Source organism: Symphodus melops, assembly GCF_947650265.1.
Source record: "Symphodus melops genome assembly, chromosome: 4".
Classification (NCBI taxonomy): Eukaryota; Metazoa; Chordata; class Actinopteri; order Labriformes; family Labridae; genus Symphodus; species Symphodus melops.
The window spans coordinates 12330934-12356399 of NC_136694.1; the positions used below are offsets into that span (position 1 = coordinate 12330934).

Genomic DNA, 25466 nt, shown 5'->3' on the forward strand with positions numbered 1-25466 from the left:
ATAAGTATGCACCATATCATTTCAACCTCTTTAAGAAAGGAAAGGCTCAAGATGCACTTTTAGGTTATTAGAGGGTCGTCTGAATACAAGAATAAATGAATCAATCAGATATGTTTCAAGGTATTACACATATATTCTAATGACAATAAAAGAAACTAAGCAGCATCGGAAACATTAAAATATGAATATAATAAAATACCCAACACTTAGAGTCAGTCGCTACAGAAAAAAAGAAAACCACAGCTTGAAAATAAGATGTTCCTGTGCTGGATAAAATAACATGACTGGACATACCATACATGCCTTCAGGTTCTCTTTGTGTGAGCTGTTCAAACTGGTGAGACTGGTTTGAATAAGTAGCAGTAGATCTTAATGAATGTCACAGGGCAGCAGGAAACTCACTAACAAAACATAACTTTAGATTTCACAATGTTTCTCTCACTATTTGAAATATTACTTTATTAAGTTACTTCATAGCAGTCTGTTGCAGCTGTGAAATTAGGTTGTTGGAATTACAGCAGATGCAGAGATGTGCAGGATTTGTGTGTTTAGGGTCTACTTCATTTAGCAACATGGAACATGTACACATTTGCCCAGGCTGCATCCTTTCTCAAACAGTTTCTTTTGTCATGATCAAATGTGAGTCATTTAAACGTGAAAACGGGTCAAGACTGAGCAACTTTCCTGAGCTGGAACCCATCCAAACTTTTAGGGTGTAACGTTTAACAGGGGGTTTCATTTTTCCCCCCAGTCTTCCAGGAAACCCGATGACATATCAGGGATGGAGAGAAGAAGCTGGTGAACTACGTACATGACATAATGTGATGCAAAAGCGGTAATTCATCAAATCATTCAGGAGGTGATTTTCACTGGAGTCCTGTCAGGTTGCTTTTCATTGCATATCTTGGTTGTTAAAGCCCCTTTGAGGAGTTTTAAGTGATGATGTAACAGACTGAAATAAATACTGATGCTTCATTATCATGAAAAAAAAAAATCAGTATTTTTATAGGCTCTAATGTCTACAGTGACGGCTGCCAAAGGCTGCTGTTCTGCCTTTTATACATTTTCTATAGAACATATTTTGATTGATAGATGCATTAGACTGACATCAGAAAGCAGGATGATTTTTTTTCCGGTCAGAAAATACTACCATCATGTAGGCAGCACCAGCAAAGAGATGAGAGGTCACGCTTGGGAGGCTTCAAAATATACACACAATACTAAATTAAATTTCTCCGCTCGTGACATGAATAAAGGATCTTAAACCAACAAATGCACATTTCAAGATCCGATTTGTTTACTTATTTCTTTTTTCATTGGCTTTGGTGATGTTATTTATTTGTAAAAAGTGTTAGGGAATAAGCTCCCCTGTAGTAGGGTTCAAACTCCTGCATGCAGTTAAAGCTAACCCCTTTCACCCTGTCTTGTTAAGGAACCTTTTGTGAATTGGTTAAACGTGTTATTTTACATTAAGTTGAGCTCACATGCTATTAAATTATCAACAACTTGATCTGAACACCAAATATGTTGTGTCAGGAACATTGTTTATGGTATATGATCATGAAGCAAAAAAAACCTTACAATTTCCTGAGTGATTCTTAGGTGATTTAGTGATCTAAAGTCATTTCTTTACTTCTTTGTTAGTTAGACAATGAATCGGCGATAGATAGATAGATAGATAGATAGATAGATAGATAGATAGATAGATAGATAGATCTGAAGGTTCAGGGACTTCTTTTGGAGGAACTAAAGGTTCCTGTGGCCCATAGCTGTCTGAAGATCTGGGAAGTTTGTGCAAATCCGGCTGTATGGCTTTGCAAATGACTTTAATGATTAACAATGAAGGGAGAAAAATGTTTTGTGTCATTAAAGAAAACAAGACTCAAATCAAACTGTTAGAAGAATAATCACTGGATATACCTCACTCTACTCATTTCACCAAGACACACCTTTTAGGAAGATCAATGATATTAAGCCCTGCACTGAATGTCTTAAAGTTAATATTTGGGTAAAGTATTCTTTGTGATTATGACATTTAAACTTTAGAACATCGGATTTTTTGATTTTTAAATTGTGAATACAGAAGAGCTTTGTAGGGATCATTTTGAAATTGTGTTGCTGAAAAAGTCACCAAAGTTAGTATGATGAATCTTTTTTGAATGGAGAATAAATAAAGAAAATGTCATAGTCACTCATTATTTTACACAAATCATTTTTGCTGAAGTCAAACCAAGTAGTTTCATCATTAGTGAATAATGCAGAACACACCTAAAGTAAAAGTGAACAAGTTGAAGATCAGATCAAACCTCTGACTCTTTTCTTGCTTGCTTTTCTATTTATTTTTAGTTTAGTTCATTTGTTCTTAAAGTCATATTTAGTCTATAATAATGTGTTTTGTACCGTTTTATTAATGTAACAGTCGAACTTTGATTCACATAACGGTAGGGTAAAAACAATGGGCTTTCAGCTGCAGGTGATCTAACAACACTGCTGTGACTGACCGATCACAGTCATTCAGCTCTGCAGGGGCAGCATGCTCTAAAAGTCTCTGAACTCTGAACCTTCAGAAAGTACATAATCCCTAGCAGGGTCTTTTTAAGGGGTAAACTTCTACCCTAGAACTACATTTGTATCCTGGTAGATCTGGTGACCATCATTCTGGGGTATAGTTCCTCCGGTCGAAAAGGGGCTTTACATTTCATTCGCGCACAGGAGAACACAGTGTCCCTTTAAGGGGCGGTGCCTCCCCTCTTACGTCATTTTGATTGACAAATCGCATGCACAACGATTGTCTTTCTTCTCTCTCATTGATCCCACTTTGACTAGTTCACGGGTCCAGTACCACAATGGCGCAGCAGTTTGTTCAGACTAAGATCAAAGGAGACAAAGTGGTGTTGTTCATAAAGCCCACGTGCTCGTTCTGCGTGAAGGCGAAAGATGTTTTGTCGAAATACAAGTTCAAGCCTGGACATCTGGAGTTCATTGATATCAGTGGACGCAGCGACATGGCCAACATGCAAGACTACTTCCTGGAGCTCACCGGAGCCCGCACGGTAAACGCACAGCTGCCTGCTCATACCAGAGACTGGAAACACCAGATATCTGTCTGTGGCTCATACAGGACTTAAAGCTATTGAAAACACAACACGTGACATGATTTTCTCTCTTTTCTTCATGTGTAGCTTTGGAGAAAATGTTTTTTTTTCTATACATTTTTTTAAATCAAATTATACATTAGAAGTATTAGTGTTGGGCATACATTAGTTAGGGGGATTTATATGTTAACATGCAGTTTTCAATAAGAAGAACTGAAGTCAACCAGGAAACCAGTGAATAAAGAAATAAGCATATTTAATCAGGGAGCCCCCCCCCCCAAAAAAAGGGAGTTGCTTTGACTCAGCTCTTAAGACAGGCAGCTGAAGTATGGAGGCTGCAGTCCACGCCCTGCAGGTCACAGCTTCATTTTAGCCCTGTAACACACTTAGCACAGTATACTGAGCACACACTTTCTCTTGTATTGATTTGATTGCAGGTCCCACGGGTGTTCATCGGTGAAGAGTGTGTTGGGGGCGGCAGCGACGTAGAGGCACTGCATAAGAGTGGCAAACTAGAGAGTATGCTGCAGTCCATTGGAGCCTTACAGTGAACGGCTGCAGAGGCACAGGTACACAACAACACGCTCATTTGCACAGCTGTCATAAAGGGAAAGACAGAGGGGAAAACCTGTGGAAAGAAAGGACGGGAGGGGGGGCCGGTATAATGAAACAGGTGGGAACAGGAGGGTGGGTGTCACCCCTTAAGAGGACTCGGAGCAAGTTGTTAAGTGCATGAATTAGTAACAGTAAGTGCTCATTATGGCAGGAATAAATAAATGAGAGGAAATAAGATGCCCAAGGTGGTGCTCCAAGAGATAAAAAAACAAAAAGGGAAGTGAAAGAGATGGGAGGAGTATTTGCTCCAGGCCCACACAGATGACTGCCAGATAGGAGCTTGCACCTCAGGTAATGATAAAAAAAAAACCATAATGAATGCATCATCAAGGGGCCTGAGGGGCTGCTGAAAGATTTGATGAGCATGAAAATAATGTTAGTGTTATAGCCTTCACGGGAAGCAGATCTTAACACTAATAATCGTTTTTAAAACGAGACCACGGTGTCTTTCTGGAAGAGAGAAATCAAAAGAAATCCACACAAACATCTGGACACTGACTATTCATCGAAAACATGTCTTTATTTAAAGTCAGACTTCATGTTATCTACACTTTGTACAACAGTGGCCCCGAGGAGCCACACACTTGCTGAAGATGCAGCACGATAGTCCACGTAGTTTTACAGTGGAGCTCTTTCACGGTTAGTTACTGCTCTTCTTTTGGGGAGTTGTTTGGGATTGAACTGAAGATTCCTCAGAGGATGCACTTTGTTCGATGTGGAACAACAGCAGGGTGAATGTACTGTATAACGGGTGCTGCAAGGTGCCAACTGATGTCACCTGTAAGCTTTCAGGATCTCTCAGTGGCAGCTGTATTTGTCCTGCTGCTAAACACCCGCTCTAACACAGTTTGTTCACAGCTATTGAAAGTCATCCACACGTTCCAATTAAAGTTCATAATGGCACACTGTGTGTGTTTTATTATGCTGTAGGCAAATCAGACAGACGATGTCTAGTGTGTTTTCTTTCTTTTCAGAACAGTGAAGCAGTAGACCGTAAAGTAGTGCGACCCGGTCGTCTCTAATCAGAATGTAAAAAAAGGAATAATCATGTTTATACACAGTTTACAAAAATAATTGCAGCACCAATAAATCATAATCTGGTTCTAATGAAAAACAACCGCCTTAAATAAAAAAATAAGATAAAATAAATTATGTTTCCTACCCAGAGGCATTGTGGTTTTTTAATGTACCAACTTATCTCCATATTTATTATTCATTTCATCTTTACACGACTTCTTCTGTATACATAAATGCTACAAAAGGCTTTTCTCCTCTAATGTGACAGAGACAAAACGTTATTATTGCGAATAAATAAGAAAGAGTCCCCATGTTTATGCTGCAGAGAAAATGATGTTCAAGTCCAGCTCATGGCCGTGTGACGAAGCAGAAGTCAGTGAGTGTTGTTATAGATTTGGTTCACAGCGCTTCGTTTGGATGCAGGCTATGTGGAGTGGAATTTGTAGTCTTGATTTTTGAGTCATTTCTTCATGTAAGGCAGACTGGCTGATGAAACACCGACGATGAGGATCAAACTGGATTCCATCACGTGCACGTACAAGTGTTCACTTTGAGACAGTCACTGCTGTTCTGTTAAAGGTAGAGAAAATGTTTAGTTTCTTTAAGTATTCCACTTAGTTGGTCCTTCTTGTTGACTTCTGATGAAAATGAGCACGTGTGCGCTCCCGCTGTAAGCCCGCTGCTCGTGTAGGTCCACGCTCAGCTGAAACACTGATCGGGTCAGAAGTGAGCACTTCTTTCAGGTGATGATCCTCAACGTGTGCTGCGGTTTATTTCAAGGAGGAGCCGCCCTGTGTTCACCTCACAGGAGAATCCTCCAGACCAGTTGCCCGTGTACTTCAAACCGGTCTGCACATAATCCTGGTCCGTTCCAACAGATCTGTGGTCGTTTGATATGTCGGCACTCTTAGTGGAGCCTTTTTATTATTTTTTTTGTCATCTTCAAAATCCTACATTTTGCTTCCGCCAATACAAATCTAATCTTCCAGTCTGTGGCCAGAGAGTCATTTTAAATCCAGATTGGATGTGAAGGATTGTATTGCCCGTTATAGAATAGTCATTAAACAAAGGTCACACAGTTTTTCCTCCTGGGGGGGGGGGGGGGGGGTCTTATGACGTTTTCCTCTGTAACAGTGTCCGTCTGAATCAGCCCTTCACCCAGCAGCACACCAGGGGGGGGAGGGAGGGGGGGGGGGGTCGAGCCTTCTTTTCCTCAGATGTTCAGTGTGACTCTGTCTTAATTTTCCCCCCTCTTCCTTAGGTTGTTGGCGTCCGAGGAGGGGGGGGTCACATGACTATGCAGCGGGACTTGCGCAGCTTGCGTCGCCGCTGCTGGTACTCGCTGAGCTCCTGCAGGTAGCCTCTGGACGGCCAGCGTAGCCTCTCCACCTGCTCCCGCTCCTCCTCTAGTCGACACAAACACACACATCACACTCTGATCTGCTGCAAACTCAACCATTGGATGCCTTTTTTTTTTTTCTGATAGAGCCATTACACCAAAATTTATTGCGCTTGGCACATGCTCACACAAACACAAGGCAATGACCCCCTGGGCTTGTTGCCATGGCAGCCAACAAGGCTGAAATATCTGATAAGATTTAGTTTACACGACGAAGCAGCAGACAGTCTATGAAGATCGATCATGTGTTGTGTATTTATTCTGGCCTTTGACTTCACTTTTGTGCCCTTCAGTAGCCGTCCAATGACCCTTCATGATATTTGTCTGTATGACTAATGATGTTAATAAAATCTGCTGCTGCTCACTGGAGCCGTGTTGCTGGAAGTCTTTGTAATAAGCTTGTGAGTGTGCTTATGTGGCCTGTTAAATGCATACGACTTTAATGACATGCATAAACTTATAGTGGTTAGTACACTATAAGGAGGCATTGTTAACATGTGCAGTCCTGTGCTTCACGGCAGGGTCACATTCAATACTAATCTATTCACAGGGGATCATAACAAATCTAACAAGCACATCTAATAACAAAATAAATACACTTCAGATGATTGTTCTCAAACAGTCAAAGTGAAACATGGTTACTAGTGTTTCATTTTAAAAGAGTGGGCACCTTCATGACACCGTACACATTTTAGAAATAAGCTATCCCTCCATTCACAACATGAACCTGAGTCAAAGGAGCCTAGCAGACTTTCACTTTGTGCAGATCAAACCTCTCTGCAGCCTGGAGGTGTTTCTGTTCCCTCTGAGAAGCTTCACTTGTGTCTGAAAAGATGGCGAGCTGTGTGAGGATGTCTGCACACTGACCTGAGAGCTCCAGGAAGTCGGGTTTGTGGCTGAAGATCAGGTAGTTGTTGGCGATGAAGTGTAGGAGCCAGATGTACAGCTGCTCTGCATTGTGGCACTGATGAGTCACACGTACAGGGTTTCATTAAGAGCTCATGCTTAGTAATTGGTGAACATGAACATTGTTGCAGGTTATTGCTTTTACAAGTTCAACATACAAGCTTGGCATTAAAGGCGGGATGAGGCTTCACGCTCTTGTACACTGAAGTGTCACTGACCTTTGCCCTGCGGAGGAGTCGAATCACACTGATGCCCGTCGACGACAGCTCTCTACTGGGCATGCTCTGAAGGTAAGCGCACACGCACACCTCACACAGGTGCTGTAGACGTTTCACCTGGTACATCTCGGCACAGACCAGCACCGCCATGGCCTGCAGCACGCTGGCTAGAGTGGACACACAAACACAACCAGCACGCTGGCGTTTCACACGGTGCACATCCAACACATCCACACACTCACTGTGACTCAGACGGGGTTCGACGCTTTCTTTATAAAAACAGCTCCACACATGTTCAGCATGCTGGCCTCCAGGAGGAATCAGAAAGACTCCCAGGAGTAAAGGAAATGTTTTTATGAATACTGCTTCAAAAGCCTCACTGACAGAGTCAGTGCAAGATGAGAAAACTTGAATGGTGTCCCTTAGAGAATCAGAGCCACAACAAGGACTCTGCAGTTCCCTTAGCACTCATTTTTTCAGCACACTGTTGTACAGTTTTGTTCTCTTAATCATAAAAGCTGCAGATTAGTAACTAGCAGGTGAAGAGCCCTGCTCCCCCCCAAATAATGACGTCCGTTTGTTCCAATAGAGCTTTAACTGTAGTACATCACGCTCACACCTGTGATGAGCTCAGGAGCTCCTCCTCGTCTGTGCTGACGTCTGTTATCCAGGTTTTTGATGACATGTCTTACTTTTAGAAGATGAAATATCCAATTTAATAAAGCATTCTAATGGGGTTTTTTTGGGCATCTTTGTATGTATTTTTGTGTTCCTCACCACAGAGCAACTTTACCAGTCTCTGGAACAGAAACATCATCCATTTCTTGCTCTTTAGATTTTGCATCCGTTGTTCTGGACGTTTTCGTACAAAACCCTTAAAACTAAAACTACATTTGAGTGATAACGCGCGTCAGCACACAGACTTAATCTGAGCTTTGAGCTTGAAATAAAATACCTCGGCAAGAACAAATGAATAATTGAACAAAGCTCTTTGTGAGCTGTTATATTACTTCCCTACACACACTTGTACAACGAGCATCAAATAAGGTAAGTTGGGCCTGTTATGTAATGTCAGGATGTCAGATCAAATCGCTCCTCATGTAACCTGATTCCTGCCATTCAGCTCCATCACCCTCAGCCGTGTCCACTTCCTCCCAGTAACACTGAATCTCTGCGCAGTCATCTCAACACGAGACATGAGCGTTCCATGTTTTCTGTAGGGACAGTAAAGCGCCCTCCATTCTCGGGGTACAAGTGCAGTCACCTTGCTTTGACCTTGAGTGCTGAGCTCTTACATAACAGTGCAGCAACTTCAGCCTCTGGAGCTGTTCCCTGTGCCTTTCATTTCCCCTGATTCAACCTGAAGCTGCATCTGTGGAAACGGCCCGCTCACACTCCCTGAAGCTAAGCTGGTTCTTAAGCGCTGCTTATTGAGGGGTTTTCATCTCTTTTTTTTTTTTTTCATCCAAACACCTCATGCCACAAAAATAAGGAGATCGTCAGCTCCAAGTTCCTGCTTATTGAGAACAGATTATTCTACACTGCACACGCAGGCAGCGTGTTATGCTTTATTATATGAAGATGATCGCTAATAATGTAATCAGCTCTGTCATTAGGTGACTGTTAATTACAGTTTGATAGATTGTTCATACATTAAGAGGAGTGAAGGGTGCTTTACTGCGCCCTAATAATCTGTAATCATTTGTAATTCAAATACGAGATCCACCTCAGATAACAGTTAATTGGAAACACACACACACACACATACACACACATACACACACACACAATACTACCACAGTCCCTTTAGACATGACCTAAGCGTGACATTCAAAGCTGTATTTTGTCACTTTTTAGCACTAGAGGGCAGAAAAGCCCAAATATAAACGCACAGTAAGCCAGAGAGATATTTTGGTTCTTCCTGTTGTTCTTTTTGTCATTCAAACACAAAGCAGACATAAATCAAACATTAACCAGACGTGGTCACAGATGAGTTCATGTGGTGTGCAGGTGACCTTTCATATGAGCAGACAAAGATAAGGTGACATGTCTGTAGTGTGTGTGAAGCCCGTTTGCCTGTAGCTTAAGCTTGATCTTGTTGTCTACTGCGTATCACACACTGTCTCTTGATTCAGTGTTCAAATAAAAAATGTTACTTGACGCTCTGTCAAGGTTACAAAAACACACACTTGGCAACATGAAATAATCTATAGCTCACTGTCATCATCAGAGAGAATTATGGGTGCTAAAAATGTAGCGCACCGTTTGACAGATAGAGCTGGAAGAAAACAAAACAAAAAAAACAAACGTCGGGCTGTGAGCTGGCAGCATTAAAAACAGATGAAGTGGTGATGCCACGGGCGAGCTTGTCACGTCTAAATCTAATAGAATTTTAAGCTCAGTGCTGCTTTGTGCGCTCCTCCTGAGACTGGCGCTGGCAGCATGTCGCAGTCACACAGATGGTTGACAGCGCTCGTCATCTGTGTTTTTGTTTCTGGCCTGCAGGAAAACCCCACTGTACCTCTCTCAGGCCTTTGTGTCGTCCACTCAAACTAAACGTCCGTGGTCCTTTTCAAAAAGACCGTTGTTTTTTTATTAGTCAGAGCCAGCGCATCTTTAGTGACTTTCATCCCAACCACCGATCAACCGTGCATCCATTTATAGTTATTATTCATTATTATACAACACAGACTCAGTTTGTATTACAGCAATCTGGAAAATCCCAGCTCTATGAAATGAGGCAACAGGGTTTAATTAGTCGAGGAGAAGAAGAAGAGGACTGTAGGGATGTTTTCTTACTATATTTAGTCCTCTAATTGAAGATGTGTTTTCAGTTCAGTCAATAATCTGAAGGAATGCAGTCATGGTCAGAAATGTCTCATTGAGAACACGTCTGGCTTCTGTGCAAAAAAACCCAACAAAAAACTCACCAGGACAACAGGAGTCAGTGTAGAGGTACTCCAGGAAGGACAGGAAGGTATCCGAGGAGACGCCGTGGATGGGCACTACTCGGCTCCGAGCCTCCGCATACTTTCCACTGAACATGGCCGCCATGACGTCACAGCGTGCCACTAGCACCGCTCGATGGGCTGGCAGAACGCTCCCTTTAACGCAAACAGACGTGAAGAGTTAACGTCCACATGTAGAATTTTAAAGTAGCTTTTTAGGAAAGTCCAATCGATCAGTGGAGGGAGTGGAGACAGGAAGTGAGCATTCAAATGATGTCACAAACCACAAGTGGAAAAACTCCCCTGATCGCTAACATTTCTCTCTCGCCACATTACGTGAGTGGAGAGGCCAAACATAATCTCATGTGGCTTGTTGTGATCTCTCATAATAGGTCATATATATGAAAAGGAAACAAATGACATGAAGAGTCAGGGCACACGTCCTGACTTAATCACTGTCATTAGGCGCCGTTAACAGTAAGCGACAGCTCGCTCCTTTCACTCCATCAGCGTGTTAGCATGAAAAGAAAGCACCGAGGACGAAGCCAAAAAACCCCGTCTCTGTGACCTCCTCGATGTCACGCTCAGAGGTGCGAGGACCAGAATAGCTTGCTGCACTCTTGATGAGATAAATATTGATTGAGGAGACGCCTTGAGGCTTCGCTGCTGCTTTTCTCTATTTGATGCGGTAATAGCAAATATGTTAAATGCAGCTCACGGAGGAGCTTCTGCTGAGACGAGAGCTGACAGGAGCGGAAGGCAGCTCGTCCCTCAGACTGTTTTTATCTCGTTTGGCTTCCAAATGGACGAGCGGGGCCGACAGCCTGAGCTCATAATTCAATCACAGCTATAAAACGTGACCTTCGTCTGCTCTGTGCCGACGCATTCATTTGTGTTCATCTGTCTCCCTCAGAAAAGCACACGTTGGCACGCACCCACCTTGCACCATGAATATGACATCGGAGTAAAGAGGAGAGTTGAAGAGGTTGACGAGAGTCTGGGGGCCGAGCTGAGCTGCCCGCGCGCTCGGGGTGTCCCTGGGGCCCTGTGCGCACACACACACACACACACACACACACACACACACACACACACACACACACACACACACACACACACACACACACACACACACACACACACACACACACACACACACACACACACACACACACACACACACACACACACACACACACACACACACACACACACACACACACAGACAGACAGACAGAGTGGAGAAGACACCAAAAGACATTCCCCTGTTACTAGTTACCAGCACAATTACCGTTCTGTGTCTCTATCTGACGACCACTGTAGAATATAAATGAGCTCCATGCCAGTCTTGCTTGGTGTTCGGTGTTACTACTCAAACATACTTGAACATGGATGCCAAGAACAACATGCCAGAGCAGGCTTCCAGACCGAGAACATGGCTGCCCCCACACTGTGTATTTATTAACACAGCCCTGTTTGTTCAAAGCATTTGGAGGGTTCAAAATCTACACTGTGTAAAAACAGTACACTGCAATACACGAAGGAAGAAATCCTCACTGTTTGAGCGGTGTGTTTTTTTTGGCCTCTGATAGTTAACGTCTGAAAACAAGTGTTGTCAAAGCATCCCTTGACCTTGCTCAGCCAACGGAAGCACAAAGACCTCCATATTCCCTCCCCGCTCTGCAGCAGAGCGAGCGTTCAGAAAACGTGTCAGCAGAGGCAGGGACAGAATCAAGCCTCTCTGCATTTTGTGAATCAATGCTCAAAAAGCTGGTGGAGAAAAGCTCCGAGCCTGCGTCGCAGAGAGACGACGACATCGGATTGTGACGGGACATTAGGGAGTGTCGTCGTGTCAAAAGTGCGCTTCAGCGAGAAGACTGCGTACGAAACCGATGCAAGGCCCCGGACGTGTCCGATCTCCTGATCATGGTCTGATGTCTTTGACATGGAGAGGCCAGCTGTTTTTATGAATTAACAGACGTGATGCTGCAGTGTTTAACATAATGCTGACGATGGTTATTATGTATGCCAGTTATTTGTTGGGCAAAAAAAATCTTTAACGAGCTTCTCTTGTTTATCTGCTGCTTATCCCCACAGTGGCTGATACGTGCAGTAATTAAATAAACACGCTAATTATGGCCGACTTATCACAACGCTGTTTGTTAACAAGGTCTCACTAATGAAGACACCGTTAGTCTGCCACTTCAAAAGCAAATGTTTATACCGTTAAAGACAACATCTGACACATAATAGATATCTCATGACTTTTGCTGGGGAGTGCTGTTCTGAGATATTCCTCCACAAATGTGTTTACACTTTGAATGACGTCTTTGCAGAAGTGAGGTTGTTTTGCATGCTGAACGCCTCACCCTGTCTCTGCCGATGAGAGATCGTATGCGTTCCATAAGTTGAGCCACGGCGAGCGAATTCTTCAGCTTCTCCTCCAGCGCCTCCTGAAGGTGTTCCCACTCCCACGCTCCTACAAAGCATCCACAATAGTACAGTTTATTAAAAAACACACACAGAGACCAACTCTTTCTTTCCTGCTGGCACTGCACTCTGACCACCCACACACCTAACATCCAGCGTTCTGGGCCTTTGAGGCTTTTTTTCCCCAAAACGTGTCTTATTATATCATTCATGTCCGCTCCGGATGGGACACTCAGTCCGGAAAGCATAAACAGAAGAGACAGAGACCAGAATGCCTTTGCAAAAAAAAAAAAAAAAAGCATTATTCAATCTGCCCCCAAAGTCAGGAGGTCAAAAGTCAACAGTGACGAGCGCTTCAAAGTCGAGCTGATGCAGATGGAAATTTAATCAAGTAAAATGTTGACATTTTGACCAGATGATTCGAGGGGGGCTCATTTGGGTGGAGGGATTACAATGCAGGCTGTGATAAGTCCTTTCACATCATTCAAAGCTTGTGTGAACCGCTGAATTTCAGAGATCACCAAATGGAATAAGAGTCCTCCTCTGGTATATCAGCATGAACATATATCCTGATATGTAGGTCTGAACATGCTGTCAATCACAGGCGATGATAAACCTGGAAAACAAACGCTTTGAGAGATATAACTAATGAGCAGTAAGACATAAAACTTGAATTTAAAAAGCTCTTTTGGAAAACATTCCATCTCACTCATGTCAGCCTGATACTGAAGCGCTGCGGCTTGTCCAGGTGATGCACTCTGTCTCTCTGGGACGAAAACGCAGTGTGGGGGGAAAAGGGAGCAGGGCAGGACAAGATTTATCTCGTCATTTCTTCATAATGACAATGTTTAGGCTGATGGAGGGATTACCTCAACACACGCTGTCGGATAATAACACGGCGCTGACACCTCGTAGGCACTGGGACAGATTAGTTGAGGCGGTGTGCGGATGACCGATCATATGGCCCGACAACGATAAACTTGTTGATTGAAACTTTGACAAGCCCATCAAGGTCATGAGGCAGTGTGGTCAGTGAATAAATGACAGGACAGTATTACTCGAAACACACACACACACACACATAATGTATTGTAAATCCTCTGTGTCATACATTTAAATACGTGTGCTAAACATACACGTACAAAATAGCAACCAAGTGAGGAATGCAATGACTCAGCAGCAGAGCACACAATGAGACGGAGTCCAACAGTGTTAACATCACGCAGGATAAGTCACGGCCTCTGTGACTGTCCACAGACACCCCAGTGACAAAAACCCCGAGCCTTTTGAGGGAGTGTGGCACTGTGTCTTCAACAGACTCATGATATTGTGATGGAAAAGTTCTCCGTCGAACCAATTAATTGAGATACAACTGACAGTGCCAGTGGAGTCACAGTGCCAGGAGATGATTTTCGTCCCTTCTCTCGGAGAAAAACAAGGACTGCATGTGGTGGATTTACTGCGGATAGAAATCAAATATTGGCTGTCTTCGCCTCGAATGTCTCTCTGGGCGAGAAGGGCAAATGTTCAAATCTGATAATTCCGTTTAAGAAAGCCCACTACTCAGACACACTGTATGTGAGGTCAGCTGCTTTAAACATACAGTCAGACCCGCCATGTTGAAGGTTAACGTTACATTACATCACAGAAGGCTTCACACCCTGCAGTGTTTTAGGAGTAGAAACGTGACATCGGCATTCTGCACAGCACATGCCCACATGTTTCTCTTCTGCTGCTCACTCTGAGCCACACACACACACACACACACACACACACAAACACACATTATGCTCTAGTGCACAGCTCCCCCACCAACCAAACACTTTCTTTCTTTCTTGAATCCTTGTGTCCCGCTGGCTTGTTTTCACTCTCAATTTTCCTCTCCATGCTTTCCCATATTCGTCTTCTGTTGTTCAAAAAACAAAATCTGCACAATTACTAATATACCTGTGTGAGAGCATAATCACAGCACCCTCATTCTTACAAACTCTGGCCTTCTTATTTGTATTCATACCGTCACTCATAGAGACTCAGTCTAACCCTATAATCTTCTTCTCTGCTCCACTCAGCCTTCTCTGGCAGCACACACACTCGGCGCACATGTTTGTGTGTCAGCCTCTGGTGAATATGAGTGAGTGTGCACATGATTGTTTCCTCAGAGCATCACTGCTGCTCACATACATGTAAAGAGGCAGCCGTGAATCAGATGTGAGCCACGCTTTGTGCCATAAGGACTCCTGCACGATATGCAGCCTGTGATGATGAGCTTGGATGCACGAGGAGCTGCCATCCAACATGCAGCAAGCATCTTGGAGGATTTTCAGGACAGTGCTGAAATCGCAAAGATGTCACGCGGCTCTTTAACCAGGCTTCATGCACGAGTTAAGAAGATGCTTGATGCGAGCGCCGCAATTTACAACAGCTGCAAAAAACTGCTGTTTTGGTTGCATGTTTATCCGTACATATGCCTGCATTCTTGTGAGATTACATTTTATATATATACATATCTATCTATATCTATCTATATCTATATATATATATATATATATATATATATATATATATATATATATAGAGAGAGAGAGAGAGAGAGAGAGAGAGAGAGATGATGTTTATTTTACATGACAGTTTCATTACCAAGTGCATGCTTTGTTGAAGAATATACAAGGCCACTGTCACAGGTAACAGCAAACCCTGGCAGCCATCAAATTGATAACAGTTCAGTTTTAGTGCAGCAATCCCTCCAAGAGTCCATCATGTTTGCTAAATCAAAGTATAAATAATGCTAAATGGTAAATGGACCTGAGCTTGTACTTTTCTACTCTTCTGATGAGTCAAAGTCCTTTTAAATACACAGGTCACATCTACCCATTCACACACTGCCGGCTCCTGAATGTAAAGTTTCCATCAGTATTAACTAATCCATTCATACACATGTAGACGCTGCCAACGAAGCAGCAGGACTAACTAAGGGGTTAAGTGTCTTGCCAGAGGACAAGTCTTGCCAGAGGACCAAAACCTCCCCGGGTGAAATCCCAGATGACAATACTTCAGTTGCTTATGATAAAGCAGTTTCAATTTGAAGGATTTCTGTTCCATAATGGAAAACTGGAAAAGACCCAATAGAATAAAAACTGTCCTCTGCTCCCCGGGGACATACATCATCACATCTAAATGACTGGAAAAGGATAACTGCTTTCATTGAGAAGAGCTCCTATGCTGTGAATATCTGTCAAAGTCGACTAGATGTATTTAGACTGTAGTTTTTTTTATGTGCAGGATGTGTCTTACGTTACAACAGAAAGGCTAAGTAGCAGATTGTATCACCAAGACTTGGTTATCAATAATGAATTTATTCACCGCGCTGTGAGTGGTTTGTAGCAGGTGATAACTTCACAAATTCATCCAACCAGAAATCATCCAGTGTGATGGGTAAGAAATTCAGACTTGCAGATGTCGGTGTACAACATTCAAGGAAACGTTTGAATTCTAGTCTCAACTTTCTTCTGGGCACGCCATCTGATCCTGATGCCTGGACGTCAGTGTGGACAACTTCTTTATGGTGAAATCATTTGAACTGATGAAGATTGGGGAGTTTTTCTATAGTGTTGTCATTTTGAATGTTGAAACTTAAAATACAGAAATAATTCAACTGGGTGTCACCTCTTTTAAGTCGCTTCAAACCAATGCAGCATTTAATATAATGCAATTAAGTTCAGAGAATGAACTCTAAAAACTTTGAATATGCTCCTTTTCAATAATCGCCACCATCAAGTTGACATCTGGCCCTCTGAGGGAAAGCTGGCGGGTTGAGTTTGGTCGGTAGGTACAGAGAGTGAAATGCTTTCTCTCCTTTGGTGATCCATTGACATTCTTATGCCAACTTCACTTTAAAATGTGATTGATCCAAAAGTCTGCTTTATGAAAAAACCCTGCAAAACCATAATTCCCATCAGCACATACTGGACTTTGTGTTTATGTTAATTAGCAAATATGTTTGCATGCTTACGCACCAGAATGACATAACTAAACCAACATGATATCAAGCATTCATTCTGTGTACTGCTGGTTTTACAGCAGTAGTCAGAACAAGTTCTTCATTGTGTTGCATCGTGCTAACAGTTAAGAGAGGTTAAAATGCAAAAGGAGAATTTCCCGGCAGATTAAAGTGCTGGTTTCATTATTAATTTTTCAGCGTGCAGCGTTTCATTTTACCTCTGTATATGAACATGAGAGTCTCCCACAGGCACATACACAGCAGGGGGTCCTTCACCACCAGGCGAGAGAGGCGTCCTGTCAGGTGCCCCTCTGATCGGGGCATGTCATCAATAATCCCTCCGTCCCAGGTGGAGAGCAGTGAATGTGGGCCTCCATCCCGCTCTCTGCAAACACACCGAGATTGAGGACGTTCCCTGTCCAACCACAGATGAAATGCATTTTCCGTCACAGTCACAGAACAGTGGAGTCTGCAAAAAGAGATGAGCTCCTGCCGGCTACACAATCAGGTGCTGGAAAATCTTGTGAAAGTCAATCCCGGACAAGCTAATATCTCTCCTACCTGGTCTTGGGCCCCAGGAGCAGCTGTCTGAAGTACGGGCTGACAGCACACAGCACAGCAGCGTGCGCCCACCCCAGCTCTTTCCCCGAGTCTCCCGCGTAGAACGCCACATCGGCAAACTGCACGCCACGCTCCAGCAACCACTGCATGTCCTGGGAGAAGCTGGACTCTTCTACACGAATAGGGGGAAGACGGGCTGAGAGGGAGGAAGAAGGAGCACAGAGGGTGAGACAGAGGACGGATGAGCTGTGTGGATGGATAACCAAAGTTGAAAGTCAAGCTTGAAAGAAGTTTCAAAAAATAAAAGAAAAGTCAACCTTTTTTCATTTTCCCTAAATCTGCTTCGACCACTTCTACAGATGATCAATACATTATGTTATTAATGTTGGGACTTGTTGAATGTTGATACAACAAAGAGAACCGTCTAGATCTGCTCTCTTCGTAAAGTACGTCTTGATATAACATCGGTCGTGTATTGATGCAATACAAATCAAGATTGATGAATTGGTTGATCAAATATTTTTTATTGGACGGAGTGTAAATTAAAGACCATGAATACGTAACAATAAAATCATAGAACTGGGAATTAACTGTCAGTGAGCCTCGTATAATATTGCTTCCTAAAAGATTGAGGGGGGGAAAATTGCTTTGTGATGCTTGTTGTCATAAATTCAGATAAATAAGAGATGACAAACCACCAGGCTGGAATGAAAAGGAAGTGGGTTTCACAAATCGTAGTCCTATTACATTCCTATTCATGCCTATTACAAACTAAACCTCCGTAGACCTCGGCTCCTTTTTTTTTTATGGCCGCTCAGATCTGACTGTGCAAATTGTTCTGTTACTGAGTCAGTGAACTTCATATTTAATGCAAGCTGCACTGGAAGTATGAGTTAGGAGTGTTGGACTGACACCAAGAAATCCAGCAGCACCGGCTGCTTCTTTGGCTGGACTTCAGTCACTGTGTCAGATTTAGACACACACAGCAGCTAAGTGGTCAGACAAGAAGTTTACAGTCAAAGTTTGAGAAAAAGAAAAAAGAGGCGAGGAGACACGCAGGAGGATTTCAGAAAGGAAAAAGAGATTTCGGATGCAACGATTGTAATCTCACTGTGTAAATCAGTTATGCTATGAAGTCTGTTTGTGGTTTTTGAGTTTTGCTTCTGGCCAAATTAATTGAAATGATTTAGCTTTAAATACAACTTAAAAAGCTTTCAGTTGGAAGCAACGTCCAACAGAATGGCAGCAGCATGCAGATTTAATCAGGCTGTCTATAAGCCAATTAGGTGAAATAGTTCCACAGAGTGAAACATAATAACATTAGCACAAAGGGAGAGCAGAGTTGGCTTCAGTCTTTGAAGCTTCGTAACAATAATTAAGGTTGCTGTGTCTCTGATGTCGAATTGTATTTAAAATGTGACTGACTTGAAGAGCTTTTTGATCTTGATCAGCATTTTCTTCTATCGTGTCTTATAATTATTACATTACCTACATGTAAGTACGCCTTCATTACATTTACTGTCCAACGCAAAGGAACCTGTTGAGCTCAGTGGTAAAAACTGTGTGGAAAAACTTCTTTGAACTCAAGTAAATGAGTGAACTCAAGTGATTTAAAAAGTCAATAAATGATTATTCTTTCCAACTTCTCAAAGAGGAGGGACATGTGAGATGTTTGTCTTTCCTTTCTTTGTACTTTTAAACTCTGACGAGACAGAACAAACAATGCTAAACTGTGAGGAAAATCAGGAATACGCTGCCCTAAACTTCATCTTCTCAAACTGAGATTGATATATTAGTTCACTGCACAAAAGTTTAAAAGATATATTTTAAAATATTAAATGAATATAACCACCTGGTTCTGTATTTTTGTCAGGTATTTAAGCATTTAATCAGGTTAATGATAAGGTTACTGAACAATCCTCTCTCGTCCCATGACTTCATCACTGAGCTGCCTCCACACTTCAACCCTCGATGTCGGGGGCTGAGAGCAGCACTGTCTTAAATTGATTTAAACGTCAGTGAATAAAAGTAGTCTACCTAGCTCTTTGTCTCTCTTCTTATTTCCAGTGTGGAAGAGGGAATATTGATCTGATTAAAACCTTTGTGCTCAGCTCTTTTTGTGGCTATTTGAGCTGCAAGAAGAAATCATCTAGTCAAGTCCGTTCAGGTCAACAATACCACCAGCTGCTAATTGCTAATGCTAATTAACGAATAACAGAAAAAAACAAAATGACTGAATTAAAACAACAAACACCACATGTTAACACCAGCTACAGAGAACAGCTTTAATGTTTAGGTGCGATAGTGATCCTCTGACCTGGTTGTTCTAAGTGAGGGGGTCGGAGCTCGTTCACTTTATTCCCTCTCCTCTTCTCTGGCCTTTCTTTAGCTTTGTGTTTCAGACACTGAATCATGAAGTACTCCAGCTGAACAACACAAACATCCACATGTTAGTTCCAATGCAATGCATAGACACAACCACGTTAAATCAGCAACTCCTCTCTTTGGCCACAAATATCTGAGAAGAACAATGCAGAAACCTTTGGCTCCTCTACTGAGCATGTATCAGTCTAAAGGAAGAGTTCATCGGGTTTATCAGACGGACAAATACATCCTGCAGCATGATTTCTACATGAAGGAGAGTGCTGACTCGGTCACATCATTGATCCGATGAACTTTCCTTTCAAGCTTATAACAACTCTTAAAAAAAATCATTTAGTAGTCTGACATTACATTTGACTCCATATAAGAGTGACTTGACCACTCACCACACTGCCAAAGTAGCGGCCCACAAACACATGATTGAGCGAGGGTAACTCCAGGTAGGTGGCCCCTAGGTCTCTGGACAGCTGCAGACCTTCGCTGTGAGGCACACAGCTGCTCCAGTCAGACGCACACAACGGACAAGTACACGGCGGGCCTTCATCTGGACACAGAATAGAGGATTTCATTCATTAAAACAGTAAATGAGAAAATGTTTGAAAAGATATTTTAAGGAGAGTGCATGGGAAGTTGCTTCATGAGCCTGGTGTGAATTTGACATCAAAATGCCCTTACCTTACCCTAAAACCAAATGAGCTGCACGGAGCTCTGAGACACATTTCAAAGAAACCAGCGCTAACATTGTATCCATGCTATCAAATGTTAAAACGTTCAATGTCAATGTTTATACTTGGAAATAAGTGAAAACAGTCTAAAGACAGAAATCCCACCAAACAAATCGCAACACTGGTCGCTCTGTTTTGTGTTGTTGTAAACAAAGTCGCCACTCCTGTGGTTGTGACCAATCAGAGCACTGCCTGCTAAGACGACCATCCAGAGACAACTAAGTAAAAGACAATAATGTACATATTGTTTTTCATGATATATCATTAGTTGACAGAGTGTTTTTCACTTTCAGCCCACGGTTTGAATTTATGTCTACGGGAGAAAAGGATGAATTCTCTGCTCAAGAGAAGAAAAAAAAAATCGATCCTCTCATTCACAACGCCACGTGCACTAAAAACCAGCCTTGCTGTGGCATGTGTACACGCGGACCAAAGAGACAGAATTAGACGAGAAATTCGGAAGGATTCGCTTAGAGGAAGAAAAATGCACAAAAGAGAAGAGAGCCAGAGAGAAAGAGAGAACAAGCCGCTAAGTGCCAAGGCATTTGATAAATCATTCTGCTTATAACCTGCAGGCATGACACAGAGAAGGAGCCAGACAGATAGTGTGTGTGAGAGACAGAGAGAGAGAGAGAGAGAGAGAGAGAGAGAGAGAGAGAGAGAGAAGCAAAGTGTGTGTGAGAGTCTGACGGCAGTGACTTGGCATATCAGTGCTATATTTGTGTGAGTGTGCGTGTGTGCCCTTGGATAATTCTGTCGGTGCTCCTGCGTTCAGCGTTGGTTTAATGGCTGCATTAATGCACGTACAGCAGCTCTCTCTCTCTCTCTCTCTTTCTGCCACCGCTGTGCCTGAGGTGGGTCTATAGTCGAGCGTCAGGAAGCGCTCTGAGCTCAGCCGTCACTCTCTGTAGTCATAAGGGGATGATGTGAAAATACTCACAGCAGTAACACACTGAAACACAAACAAAGGTTTCAGACTACAGGTACCTACTCTCTCTCTCCTCTTCAGTCTCTCTCTCTCTCTCTCTGGCACAGACTTGATTCACACTGTGATCTCCCTGCTGCAGAGCTCTGACAGGTTCTCAAAGTAAGTTGAGCAGACAAGCTAAAAATACAACCTGGAACATTTGATGAGCTTGACTACCGCATCTGGATTCAACGAGGGTCAGTGTGTTGTAAAAACACACCCAGGATCAATTCTCTGTGTGAGGCAGCCCCTATTTTGGATACAGCTTATACGTAAAGGGTTGTTAATTTTGTGGTGGACTTTTGGACGATTACACAGCTATTTAAGAGCTGTCTAAATACCTGTCCGATTCAAAGGCTTATAGTGACATAAAACAACAACTTAATGTCTTGATTTGTTGGGTTTTCTGCAGGGAGCCTGTGAGCTGACAGCCTGAAGGCAGTGAGGGGAGATTTAATCATGAGCATCCTCCTCTGTGCTGGGAGGACACAAGAGAGGACACAAGGACAGACAGTGATCTCAGTGGCCAAACCACTAGAGCATGACAACTGAAGGACTGAGGCAACAGTTAATTAACCATACAAGGATATCAAGTTCAAAGGCTGTGAGATAAAACATTTTGTCGGCGCTGCTTTTAAAGCTCTACTGTTTGTAATAAAGCAATGACAAACTGCCAGAGGTAACCTCAGTTGTCAGGGTGCTGATGGCAAAACTAAACTGTATCAGCCCCTGACAAAAACATAGAGAAAAAAAAAAAAACATCCCCACCGTTAAGCCGTGCTCCTACAGCGACCAGGATGACAGGCACGCCCCAGTGCCTCAGGAGCGGGCGGAGTCTCGGGGCGTAGCCATTCCTGACCTGCTGGAAGGCGAGCTTGTCAGTGACTGAATATTTGATGACCAGAATGTCCGCCTGCTCAAGAACTTTTCGTACGCTGGCCCAATCGCTGTCCAACAAGTCCTGGAAAAGTCAAGAAAAAGGACAACAAATATAAATAGAAGGAGGTCAGAGGAGGACAGACGTGAGAAATGCAAAGCACACGATTGCATGTATACCGAGACTCCAACCTCAGATAACCCTCACCCTTCCCCTCTGAGTCTCCACAAGTATAATTACCAGAGTGTGGCTCTTGGGACTTTACCCCCCCAAGGACCTGTGCTGGGCTACTTGCTCAATCTAACCCAACCTTATTCAATTAATTAGGCTGGAAAAACAACACTTTAGAAAGCTCTGGGCAATTTCAATAAAAAGGACACAGATATATAAAATTAGACTGACAATCTTTCCCCTCAACCAGCCCAGACAGGTTTAGGCAGCCCTATGATAGGACCCATACAGTGCTGCTACCAAAAAATAACAGCATTCAAATGCTATTAAGAACAAAAGTTCTTTCATCTTTTCTGTGTGATTCATTTTTAAATAGTGTTCCTAAGAATAGAGACATTTTCATAAAGCCTGCAATTGTCGCTGGAAGCCAAGTGGCCTTGGAATTTGAATAGTACTTCTGAGAAGTGACGCAAAATCTTTTACATTGGCAATGCTCTGGACAAAGAAAAAAAAACGTTTTGTTTGGCATCTTTGCTTGCTTTGCAAATAAAGCCTGATTAGGTGGCACACATTTAGGACAATGAAACCACAGCAACACCTACAAACACTACCTGAGGCCACTTAATTATGCCATTTAATTATAAATACATGAATGAGCAAAGCTGAGATAATGTGGGTCTAGGGGTTTCCTGAGTGTGTGCTGCCCAGCTCTTACCCAGCTGGGACAATCCCGAACCACCACAGTGACATCTCCAAACACACGTGAGGAGTACTCCATGAAGGCTGGGTTGTGCACGCTGTTCTCCAGGTCGCAAGGTCCCACCAGCGCTCCATGACCCAGGTAGCTCCAGAGCAGGCCTCCCTGCAGCTGCCCCTGCCCCATGATTTCTTCACCCCCGGGTCCGACTCCTCCAGGGCACTCGCTGCCCAGAGCCACAATGTGGATGGACCTGTAAGGCAGATAAGTCGTGGGTTTAGAGTGACTTGAGTAAACGATGTTCCAGAGGTAGCACACAAACAAAGGAGGCACCTCTCCTTGATGTGCTCCTTATTATTATTCATGTCTATCACGGAGACAGTGCATCACCCGTCACTACAAATGGACTGAAGAAGCTGGACAAGGCCCTTATATTACACCCCCTGAGAGGGTAGCTTTCAAAATATGGGGAATATTTTCACCACATTTACATGTTTCATTCAGTAATGGGAGAAAGAATTAAGCATGCGACCGATATCCTACCAGGAGCCCCATCTCCTCACTTCCCTTTAATGAGTTGCAGCTTGGGAGCAACTTACATTGTGGTCACCGCGGTTTTGTCTGTAGGCTACGCTATGGAGCCCGTTTCCCTCACGGTGCGTTTCCACGCCAGTCTGCAGTGGGCTTTTTCCGCAATAAGCCGCGGCTCCGCTCCGTCGTTAATCCCTCTCATCGGTGGCTGCCCCCCCGGGAGTCCGGCTGCTGGGGAGTTTCACAGTCACTCGCATTTCCCAGTCTCGTTATTCATTCATAAATGCGGACTCCGACACCGTCCCGAACCGACCGCAGAGGCGCACCGGACAACCCAGCCCGCGGAGCAGCAGAGGGTGTCAACAGCAGCGCCCATGGGCGGCTGATGTGCTCACACACAAACAAGTTGTCGGCGGTAGAAAACACAATTAACGTCGAGGAGCAGCCTCTTGCCTCGGTGTCCAGACTCTACAAATGACGTCGGTGGATAAAACAAAGTCTCACTGGCACAAAACAACTGGGAAGAGAGAGAGAGAGAGAGAGAGAGAGAGAGAGAGAGAGAGAGAGAGAGAGAGAGAGAGAGAGAGAGAGAGAGGTGCTGAACAGAGAGCGCTCGCGCCTGACTCAGCAACACGCACGCGGTCATACAGACGTAGAAGCAGCGCGCGCCAACACACACAAACCTGCCTGACTTCAACCGTGCTGTCGACCTGCAGGGAATGACATTGTTTTTTTAATATTCAAACATAGCTTTCACTTGTGTTACCTTGTGTAATATTTTAGCAGCTTCACCTAAAAACAGGGCGCTCACTTTGGCATTTTGTTTTAGTGTTAAAATGTGCTTTACAATGTAAATCAATAACTTCAGTTGTCATATTGAGTAAGCTGTTCAACAACAATGACAGGAATGTCAGCCATAATGAATAGCTTAAGTGTTACAGGAGAATAGATTTTTGCTGATAAGCCTGGAGGAAAATTTAGCTAACCCAACTGTTCGAGTTGTAAATAAAGGGGGGAAATTAGATCTGGTTGACTGTCTCCTGGGATTCCATAAGTCTTAAGGGTTGAGTTTATTTGCTTTGTCATACAACAGTGTAATTTCTTGCTATTTTCACCCCCCCCCCCCCCCCCCTACCCCCCAAGATGCATATTTACAGTCCATGAATAGAAAGTAGGCTTATATACATTTTCACCTTGTTATCTTGGTTACAACAATCCACTTGAACTATACTGCACATAGCCACCTAAAAGCAAGGATTCTGATTCCAGATCCTCACTCTCACAACATAACTATATTTAAATATTTAATGTCTAACTGTAAGGCACCAGTGCAAACCCATGTTCAAGTGACATCATGGCCTTGTGCATTTCTTGATTATATTCGAAACGTCACATAGACAAAGGCCTCAGACTGCAGTGGGTTCGCTGTAGGCCAGCTGAAGAGATCATTCATGAGGAACATCGTAGCCTGTGTGATCTCAACCCATGGCATTTACAGTCCTAGTTTGCTGTTCATATAAGACTCCACTAAGGGTATACAGAAACAATGAAGTAACCTGAATGTGACAGGCTGTCTCTACTCTTTACATCAAAAAGTTTACAAACCATTCTGTCTTTTTGCCAAGGATGACTAAATCATGACCTTATATGACACATCAACAACCTCACATGTGTAATTTGTTCTAACAAACCTACTAGATTAATGACAGCCTGATGCATATCAACACTTCAAATGTAAATTTAATGATCTAGGTCTGATAGTCATTGGTGTTTTCAAGACAAGGATGGTATAAAAGAAGATGCTATTGAGACTCATTATAGAACTTGTGAACATGTGTTTGGGGGCAAAACCGTCCTTGTCTATTTTTTCCTTGTTGCAAAGTAACAAATGTAACAAGAAGCAAGATATAAGAGATAAAGATGAAGCAAG

General features: G+C 43.1%; 2 protein-coding genes across 4 annotated transcripts; one reads left to right on the plus strand and one right to left on the minus strand.

The window, feature by feature from the left end:
- Positions 1 to 2753: 2753 nt before the first annotated feature.
- On the plus strand, positions 2754 to 6495 carry glrx (glutaredoxin (thioltransferase)). The gene is made up of 3 exons (XM_079341439.1): positions 2754 to 3053; positions 3533 to 3664; positions 5989 to 6495. The coding sequence occupies exons 1-2, from the start codon at positions 2847 to 2849 to the stop codon at positions 3644 to 3646; spliced, it is 321 nt and encodes a 106-aa protein (XP_079197565.1). The 5' UTR covers positions 2754 to 2846; the 3' UTR covers positions 3647 to 3664; positions 5989 to 6495.
- A 228-nt stretch (positions 6496 to 6723) lies between these two features.
- rhobtb3 (Rho related BTB domain containing 3) lies at positions 6724 to 24089 on the minus strand. Of its 3 annotated transcripts, none has more exons than XM_079341437.1 (12): positions 23605 to 24089; positions 23024 to 23258; positions 22029 to 22221; positions 19955 to 20112; positions 19504 to 19612; positions 17187 to 17382; positions 16844 to 17010; positions 12568 to 12677; positions 11138 to 11243; positions 10181 to 10354; positions 7251 to 7417; positions 6724 to 7090 (listed from the first exon to the last, which is right to left on the minus strand). In XM_079341437.1, coding segments are annotated over exons 1-12 (1839 nt in total). In that variant the 5' UTR covers positions 23607 to 24089; the 3' UTR covers positions 6724 to 6868. The 3 variants fall into 3 exon arrangements, with proteins under 3 accessions (XP_079197563.1, XP_079197562.1, XP_079197564.1); XM_079341436.1 differs by having other exon boundaries at positions 16844 to 17040; XM_079341438.1 differs by lacking the exon at positions 23605 to 24089 and adding an exon at positions 23549 to 23561 and having other exon boundaries at positions 16844 to 17040.
- Between the last annotated feature and the right edge of the window lie 1377 nt (positions 24090 to 25466).